Genomic DNA, 10,029 nt, shown 5'->3' on the forward strand with positions numbered 1-10,029 from the left:
AATATTGCTTTTGAAATATTCTCCCTGCCCACGTAAACTCGGCAGTAGTTTCAGCTGTAAAAGAAAACAGAAATGCCAACCTTGATGAATGGCTCCGCTAGTTGGTATAAAGTAGGCCGATATGAAATTCACATGTAAAAAAAGCCACAGTTTTTACAAACACTTCATTAAAAATTACCAATAAGAGGAAACAGGAAAGTATGTATGATTCCTGTATATTAAATACTATAAAATGGTACCTGTTTTATAATTACACCGATTTACACCTACTGAATTTAGTAGTTTTCAAGTGCTTGTTATGAGGAATATTACCCGTTTTAGACGCTTTGTTCTTTGTGGAATATGAATTTTCCTTTTCAGCTCTGTTCAGGCCTGTCGCTTGCAATAGTTCCGGTTGGACGTCTTGATTTGTGCTCAGGTTCTGACCAGCATTTTTAACTCTCAGTACTCTCAGTTCTCCAAGCAAGTCACAGGATCGCTTGGCATTCAGGGATTCTGCAAATGTTTTACTTGTGAGGGCGGAGCTGCAATACAGTAATGTTTCTGTGAGACGTTGTTCCAGGCGCATCAACTCGACCTCTTTAAATCAGTCCGCAGTGTGGTTTCAAGCAAGACGCTTGATGTTTGGCCCTGAAAAACCACTTCAAGCTAATGCTACACGACTAATGTTTGGACAGGGAATTAAAATGCTCAAACATTTTCTCCTTTATTTGGGTTAGACATGGAGAAAACACGATGTAGTAAAAGAGGTGATTTTCTTCTTTGACAAACTTTATGCTCACAAACAACAACCTGTCATTGCTTCTGTTTTCTGGCTGACTTGGTTTGGGCTGTGGGTTGTTCTCCCTTTTCTTTCTTTGTTGACAATTGTTTTAATATTCTACAACAAAATGATTTCATCAGAAAAAACTTGTACTATATTTAGGTAACTTTAACACATAATTATGTATGAGCTTTAATAAAAGTGATGAGTAGCGCCGCTTTAGCATCGACATCATGACTATCGCAACTCTGGTACTTCCTCCAGCTTCCCAATCAAATCACAATAAACCACAGAAATGTTTATATCCTACCAGAAAATTTCTAAACTTTTGAAAGAGTCATTTGCTGCGCCTTGATTCTGGCACCTGGTCAGGTCCCATTACGAAGCATCAAACCTAAATAGACTGGCCTTATTTCATCATCATTTTTGTTTTTTACTCCACAGCTGTTATGTGAGCCACATTCGTTTGTTAATAGGAGCAGACAGCTCTTATTCAAATAAATAACCAATCTGTGAGGTCAGTCTGAGAGCAACGGACCTGCAGACTCATCGTCAACCATCTTTATTCTCACCTGTTGCCGTAGCAATTTGCACGACCGTGACGTAAATTAGTTGAGGTGATGCAGGAATGATGTGCTCCAGCACCACTTGATCCCACTGCTTCTGCTTGCACAGCATCAACACTAAATACAGGAAATTACACAGTATAACATCCTAAATTATATGTTTAGCATAAAAGTCATGAGTTTTCTCAACAGCATGAGTCTGTAAAAAGACAGATGCAGAGCAGGCTGCCCTGATCGTACTCCTCTGGCATATTTATAGAGGTTTTGAGTGAAGTAGTTCACTCTCAGTGGCCCCTAATTAATTTATATATATTTCTCTTCCCATTGTCACTGTTGCATTAAATAAATCTTGACGCATTTTGGTGTCTGGTGTCTTCTGTTTTTATGAGGGAGTGGTGTTTAGTGGAGCTGTGGGAAGCCGGTTCTCCACAGGCGCGACTGATTTGTTGAGCACTAAATAAGGAAGGAGAAAAGAGTCGACTATGTTTGCACTGAAGTCTTCCGCCGAGGCAATTGTCCTTGGAGCCTACCAACTGTAGTCTGAGTAAATTACAATTTAATGCAGTAAACAAATTAGAATGCAGATATCTAATTTGTCGGCAACGGCAAGCAGACAAGCAGGAAATCCTTGAGCAATCTACGGCGACCTGCCGGACTGTTCGTTTCAAAACGAGCGGAGGACATGGTTAGTCTCTCTTACACGTTTGTGTGGGTTGATATTTCCATACCGCGTCTCTTTTTCCCGCTAACAAACCGCGAGGGGATTGGGGTTTTGAGACGGACCGTGATCCTTGATATGCAACCTGCTTCTGCTGCTGGTCTTGTGGAGGTAATTTTGATATGGCAGCCAGACAGCCGAGATGATACAGATGCAAATATGGGACAGATGAGCCGAAAGGATTACTGCGCCGGAGAAACATGGGAGAAAACAGGATCTGATTTTTTTATTTTTTTCAAGGGTACACTTTGATGAGATCTGGAGGAAAATGTTTTAATCTAAAACAACTTTTAAAGCATCTATAGCACAATATCAATAGCAAATGATAAATAGATCAGCAGTCTTCTCAACTTAACTCTGGTTTGCACCACATTTATTTTATTTTATATTCCTGCACTGTCATGTATTTAGACACTTTGATAGATTCCCACCCAAAGAAATCACTTTTCTTTCTTTCTGGAAGAAAATACTTCAAAAAACAAATCATTTGTCTGCTGCATCATACATATTAGGGATATCTAATGAAGTTAAAGAGATATTTTGTTCCCCAAACCCTTTGACTGAAGTGATATCTTCTTCGACCGTTAGCAGATCAAACAGGCAGCATCTATATCATCTCTGAATGTCCAGGTTCCCTGAGTCTTGGCTGGACAGCAATATCTGTCCACCAGCCAGCCTATCTCCACACCAACCATTGCTATACTGGCCAATGGTTGGCCTTACTCCCACTACTTCCATTATCACTTTGGGTTTCAGCCCAGAGATGCCCCACAAATCCAGGACATACAAATATAGACAATGCAGCGAGCAAACTGTTTAATGGCAAGCATGGAAGATGCCAGTGTGTCATCTTGCTACGGAGCCAGTCAAAAACAAAACAACAGCAGCGACACAGTTGTAGTTTTACATGCTTGCAGCTGTAAATATCCTGTCTGGTATTACACAAATCATGTCTGGCTCGCTTTACAGTATGCATTCAACTTAGGCATTTTTTTTCACTGCATTATCTTGAAGAAGCAGAAAAACCGTAAAATCTGCCTTTAATTGTGTTCAATTGCTCAAATGACCTAAATCATTAAATGGGACGAAAGGGAGGCAAGAAACTGCAGAACTCTGGTAGATGCAGACATACTGCACATTGTTTTTATTGAGCTTCGTGTCGAGCGGGATGCTGAAAAGCTGAACGTTCAATAGCAGTCTCAAGGCTGCACAAAGCGCCACTGAAACGAGTTCATGTCTGCAGCTGATGATGAATTAAACGTCCCTGAACCGAAGTCACGGAGAGACGGCTCAGACTCGGCAGCGTGGGCTTCGATTTAGCAAGGCCAGAGTCATTTTTATCAGATTAGAGGAAAATCCGTAGCTGCGTTTGCCTGTCTGCTCAGAGGTACGAATAGAGACAGTTGCGGGGCCATACGGGGTGTCTACATATTGAGAAACACTGTCAGTCATTTAACAAGGGTAATGACATAACCCAGACAAACACAGCATGGAAACACACCGCGGTGTGTTCATTAGAGTCATTTTTCTTAGTGTTAAACAGCTCACACGAGCTTTTTAGCAGAAGGGCAAACCTGGAGATGAGACAGAGGTTTACGGAGGTCTGGAGTTTGGAAAATCTCCTGGTCAATTCTCCCCTTTGCCAAAACACACCCCATCTCTTACCCATCCGCTGCCATTTCGTCCTAAATTACTTCCATTTTGCATCCATGCGTTTAATCATTAAGCATTTATTTTTTAGTATTTATATTGATCGTGGAGATGAAAAGTAATCAAATGCTGACTTGTAATCTAATTTAGTTGTATGCTATTTGCTGGAAACTTTACATTAAATCAGGTTGCTATTGGTTACTGTTCTGATCCCTGTTTAAGCCAGGGATCATCTGATATCTGATGATATTTGAGTTTGATTTAATCTTATCCAACTCTAAATGACCTCCTACTTGTGGATATGAACTATTTGTCGTCCACCAGGCTCCAGGCATAGCATTATGACCACCTGCTTAGTATCAAACCGTTATTTCCTTGTGGCATTGCAGATTATCTTCTGAAAGAAACCACAGACGTCAGGAATGGCATGCGAGTCGTATGCAACAAACTGTGGTACATTGACAACCTGCACTAACTTTGGCTCCATGGCCTGCAATGGTCTTGATGCTGGTTTGGCCTCTCTTTCTTTCTGGGACCAGTAAACTGGAAGCCAACCACATGAGATTCTTTGACAAAGTTGCTAGCCACTTCAATCATGCTCATCATGCTCTCGATGCCATTTTTTTGCCTTTCTTTAGATAGAAAATAATTGGAATATTGGAATGCATTGAAAATACTTTTTTGTAAGGTGCCTTTACATCAGCGCTTCAATTCCAGTCCTCAGCTGCTCTGCATGTTTTAGACGTGCCTCTATTCCAGAACAGCTGACTCAAATGATTGCATGACCATCAAGTGCTGCAGAAGCCTGTTAATCACCAAAATTCTCAATCCAGGTGTGTGGCAGAAGGGAAACACCTAAAACATGCAGGGCAGGGAGGCGTGAGGACCGGAATGGAGAAACACTGCTTTACATGAAGTGTTGTGAATTGGCACTATGTAAATAAACTGAATTGAACTGAACCTGGCTCTTGTCAAACTCACTGAAATCCTTAAACTCGCCGACCTTTTCTGTTTTTAACACATTAACTTGCTGTCTAACATCTCCAACATCATGCATAATGAAGGGACGATCAGTGTTATTCATGTCACAGTGGTCATAAAGTTATGCCTTGGTGGAGGTGGATGTAGCAAATTTCTGAGGATTGTTGGTTGTCACAGCAGATATGAAACACCCTCTTGATGACTGTGAATCAACCAATGATTGGTAGGAGATATTCTGCAACACAATTTCATTCCCAGAGAATTATGGGACTAAAAGTACGAAATGGCAAAGGGACAATGTGACTAGCACCAGTTCAAAAGAGTCCTCTTGTTTTAGAAATACAGCAGTTTTGTTTTGTTTTTTTTGGGGGGGAGGGGGTCTAACTCTTGCTCAGTTTTACCTTTCTGCTCTCTCTAAGTATCTGCTCTCTCTAAGTATCTGCTCTCTCTAAGTATCTGTTCTCTCTCCTCTTCCACCTCTGTGTTTCAGATTCACCCCAGGACCTAACGGCGAGCTCCCGGTTGCAGGACTGCGCGCCAGGCTTTACACCCTTTCTGAACTTTTTGTCTCCTCCCGTTGAACTGACTAAAACTCTCACATCCACGGCTACCGACTGGCTTACCCCGGGACCGCGGAAAGGATATCCATCCAGATAAAACAGCTTTGCTCACTTGGTGCCAAGGATTTGAAGCAGCACTAATCCCCTGTTTGATCAATGAGCCCCGAGTCGGTGACTCTCTCCTCTTCCTGTGGCCAGTTTCCAACCTGCTCTCTTTCTCTTTCCTCACTCTGTCTTTACCTGAAAGCCTGATACAACTTAGCAGGGGCTCATTTAGAGGTTGGTCAAATATTTTGAAGACAATCTCCCGGCCCGCCCCGGAGGTGAACCGGTCGAGGGGTGCACACAAAACTAAACGTGAGATTCACACAAGTGGTTGCGCAAGGGAGTCAAATTGACCCTCATTTTCTGTTATTTCTGTGCAGAAATTATTTGTGTTGGACTCACTGATGGAGACAGATGCAATTTCTGAGTGCAGGAGAGGCAGGACTTTCAGGAAGTTGGACCTATTGGTTGCCTATGATGAGATACAAGAACTCTCCTTCTCCTGGTCTGACTTTACGGCCCCGAGCTTCATCCGCTATAAGGGACACGTTGACTTTTACTGCAGGGCATGCCCAATGTAGATTTCATGAGCACCACATTTATTTTATGTAAGATCATTTGTGTAAATAAACACATAAATACACGAAGTACGCTGTAAGATGACAGGTCCAAGAGGCTGATAAATGTGCCATCCTAATAACACATCGACCAGTTCCACAAGGAGCCGCTTTACAATGTAAGCTTGTGTTGGGGGGGAAAACGGCTGTGAATGAAGTGTAATGATGAGTTCTGGGATGCTTTTTTTTTTTTTTTTTTTTTTTTTTGTGTCATTCTGCGACGTTTTCGGCTGGGTACCGGCAATGCTTGATGAGGAAGAACAATGTATAGAATCGCCTCATGTGTGGAAGCAGAGCTGAGAACACTTCTCGACCTTTGGGCCCAGACGCAGCAGGGACTCGGCGCAGCTGTGGAAAAAATACGAGCATGATTATAAGAAACGGGAGTCGTGTCTCTCTCACGCAGGGGAGACGGAAGATTTGCTTACAATGACACAGAGAAAGTATTAGTCCCAATGGATAAAAATAGCTATCCCCCCAGTAGATATAAGACAGCCTTATGAGAAATAAAATTTGTTTTCTATACTGAAACGTTGTCTGCCGTTTCTCCCGAACGCCGTCGTGAAAAATGTTCCTCTTATCACGGTTTGATATGTTGTAATATGTGGGTGGAAGATCTTGTCAGAGAATCATTCACATCATTGTGTGAGCAAAGTTGTTTTTTGTTGTTGTTTTTTTTTTTGCTCGAGTAAACAGGCAATCAACATTGGCGCAAGGAGAGTTTGCAAATGACTTCCGGGCATAAGACACGGCGGTGTCTGCCGCAGTCACAAACGAATCTGCGATGCTTCATTTGCACAATCCCCTCGGCGGCAGAGTGGATTTATCAAAACAGAACATTCAATTCATTCATGCAATTAGAATAAAGATTTTCAATATCGGGGGCGGGCAAAATTCCAGATGATTTTCAATATCAGCCTCCTCTCTCTCTCTCTCTCCCAGCTGATATTAGATTCGTCTCTGGTCCCCGTGGACGAGCTGGCGCACATTCATCATTTAGGAGCGTGGCTAGTGCGGTGGCGCACGGCGCCTCGCTGAGCAGTCACAGAAGGTATGAAAGAGACAGACACATCAATCTCCCAGCGGCCTTGCCAGAATCGTGAAGGAATATGCAAACTATGGAAAAATAAACATAAAAAACATGCGAGAGCTGTTTTCCGCCTTGGCTCCTCTGTGGGTCGCCTTCTTTGTTTTTCCTGATTTTTCGTGGAATTTAACTTGACTTGAAGAAAGTTAATTGGAAGGGTTTATGATTGGGATGCACTGAGGAATTGCCTGGCAAACAGACTCGCGCTTTTGACTTCGGCTTTACCTCAAGAAGTCAAAAGCGCGATCTTTCCCTGTTTACTAATAACTTCATATCTGGCCGCTAGCAGGTCATGCTAACTCCTTTTAGCAAGTCACTCAAGTTAGCTATTTTCATTATGTCTAGGTGAAGTCAAAGGAAGCGAAAAAAGCTGTGAGAAGCTTCTCAATGGAGAATATTTTCTATAGAGGCATTTCAGTTATTTATTCAAGATGCTACTGTTCGTTTAGCTCTTTCAACGTTTCGTAGATCAGGACGTTAATTCATTCCTGCCTCAGGAACGTTTAAGTTGTTGCAGAGGCAGTAATGAATGAAGTTGTTGAACATTTAAGTTGTTGAATGGACATCAGCAGAGGCTGCACTTCAACTTTCAACCTTTTTCACTGGATTGAGAAATTATAGAAGTTTGTTAGAAACTCTTAAGATTTAATTTGAGTGAAAATGTAGAGACCTCGTGATGTTTATCTAGACGCGTACTGAAGCATGTATTCACATTGTAAGCTCAGAGATTTGCAGTTTTCGCCACAGTGATAATGTGCCAGTTTAAACTTTGTCTGCTCAGAGGCGAACAGGAAGAACTGAAAGGTAAATTCTCAGCAGAATATCAATGTAGTTGTGAGTCCTTGTTGTCCCAGGGAGATAAATTACCCGCATGGGGGAGAGAACAAAAAAGATCCCACCTCAGTTTATTTAAGCTTTCTTATTCTTATTTTTCTTTAACTCGTGATCTGACCCGTTGTTTTCTTCATCCGCTGTCTGACGTTTTAAGCATTATCGGTCAAATGGCGAAAATCTGTGGAGCTTCCAGAGAATCCTAGCGAACCCCGCGTATAGACGAGGGAGATTTAGAGGCTTTTTGTCAGTGCATGTATAAATGTTAATGTCGTTTATGCTTATTGCTAATCTGAGATGCTAAAGACAGTGTAAAATTTCACCTTCTTGCAGAATATGTGGTTATAAAGTAAATATTGTGCAGTCCACCTTCTCCCCACCTTCTTCAAATCAGACACAATCTGTGTCAATCAACTCAGCGTTTGTGCAGCACAATTGTTTGTTTGTGCAGCTTTGGTTTTAAAGGTATTAATTTAGGTTTAAAGGTCATTTTGATTTAGAAAAAGAGGCAGGTGCTGGTTGACCTCCCGACCTTCAAACTTTTATTAATATCTTCAAAGCCAAAGCAGCACAAACAACAAAATTTTTTGCTGCACAACTGCAGCACAAACATTTGATACCAATTTTGTCTGATTTGGAAAAAGGGTGGGGGGTCCAACTTCACTCAGGTGTGTGGCCCTACGTCAAGTTATATAGTTTTCATTTTGAATGAATAGCAGAACCCGGCTTTGTTGTGATTTCTCTTTCGGACTCAGTTCATCCTCTGATCTCTGGGTTTCAGTGAGAAACCCTTAACGTCTAAAATAAATTGGCCACAGATCTCTGATCGGTTCGTCTCTAGTTTCTCAGCATGTATGACACATGGTGGGGGGGGGGGTTTCTTCTAAAAACGAATATTTCTGTTTATTCCTGTGTGTAATATTGTGTTAATCTGTGCAGATTTCAACCAAAGCACCCAAAATCCGTAAAACAAGTCATACTATAAACATTATCATGTTCAGAGCTCGTGATGGAAATAATGAGTTTCTACATTCTATTCAACAATCTTCTATTAAGGTTCTAAGTGGATTTTTTTTCCTGTAAGTTACACAGGGTTTAGAAATTGAAGAGTTTTTTTTTGTTTTCTATTACCTTTTATGCTCTTCTTTGCCGTTTCACGCTAATCATGCTGTGGAGGGAGGGAGAAGGTCCTGCTCCAGGTTTGACCGAGCAAATCAGAACTCCGAGTTTAAAAAGCGGGGCTTGGGCCTCCCTTCCTCTTTGCTGTCTTTGCCATCCTAAAAAAAAAAAAAAAAAAAAAAATCAAGACATCCATCAAACACAGCCGACCTCCCACAGAAACAGCTAGACAGCCGCATCCATATGTCGCCGGAGAGCTGATCGACGGTTGACAGCGAGGACAAGTCTTTTCACAGCCAACCTGTGCTAAAAATGTAGACACTGTTGTTTGTGAAACTCACAGGTTTGCTTTGCACTTCAACACTGGGATCATGTGGGGGGGGAAAAAAAGAAAGAAACTGAAAAGAGGGTCATCCACGGTTCCTTAACGGCACATTCATATTCCTTAATCATTTTTAAATAACTACCTATAATTTGAGAAAAGGGCACACTTCTCACCTGTGGGGGCTTTGAAGTCTGTTTATTACAGTCATTATGACTCACTGCGAATGTGCGCTTTACAAAGAACGTCCACTGATGCCGGACAACCGACAGCCTCCAAAAGCATTAACAGCACGAAGAGCTTCAGGGATTATCATCTGACTCTCTGAGGTCCAGCTGTGCTTCTTTCTCTATGTTGGATTTTACATAATCGTCTTAAAGACTTAGACTATTCACAGGAGTTTTTAGCGACAAACCTCCAGCTTGTCACAGAGTAGATCACATGTGTAACACATTAGGTTTGTGGCCTGAAACCTGCTGCAAGGCTTCACTCCAAAAACTGATCCACAACTTAATTTGACTTGTTTTCCTCAGAAATGCAATGCTGTGTGGGAACGATATTTTTAGGACTGGACCGATTGATCAGATGAAATCACGATGAATCAATTGTTGAACTGATTGTCGACTAATTTAGTAATCAATTAATCGTTGCCTAGAGTACACAGGCTCCAAAAAAAGGCAATTTGCTTTAAAAAAACAACATAGTCAGAGCAATAATTAAGCCAAAGCTGCACGAAAATATATACATTTTGCATGTAGGATAAAAAAAAA

General features: G+C 41.6%; 1 protein-coding gene across 2 annotated transcripts in view; it reads left to right on the forward strand.

The window, feature by feature from the left end:
* The window catches only part of LOC122834360 (chemokine-like protein TAFA-1), a 190,147-nt gene extending 180,855 nt beyond the window's left edge, over positions 1 to 9,292 (forward strand). The window contains exon 6 of one of the 2 annotated variants that reach the window (XR_006371185.1): positions 5,169 to 9,287. Coding sequence is in view for 1 of the 2 variants with exons in the window: in XM_044122738.1 (XP_043978673.1) it covers positions 5,169 to 5,186 (18 nt within the window). In the remaining variant the exon portion in view is untranslated. Of the gene's footprint in view, positions 1 to 5,168 lie in introns of both variants that reach the window. The other variant, XM_044122738.1, reaches the window with a different exon arrangement.
* The last annotated feature ends 737 nt before the right edge of the window (positions 9,293 to 10,029 follow it).

The sequence above is a fragment of the Gambusia affinis genome, linkage group LG07 (genome assembly GCF_019740435.1).
Source record: "Gambusia affinis linkage group LG07, SWU_Gaff_1.0, whole genome shotgun sequence".
NCBI lineage: Eukaryota > Metazoa > Chordata > Actinopteri > Cyprinodontiformes > Poeciliidae > Gambusia > Gambusia affinis.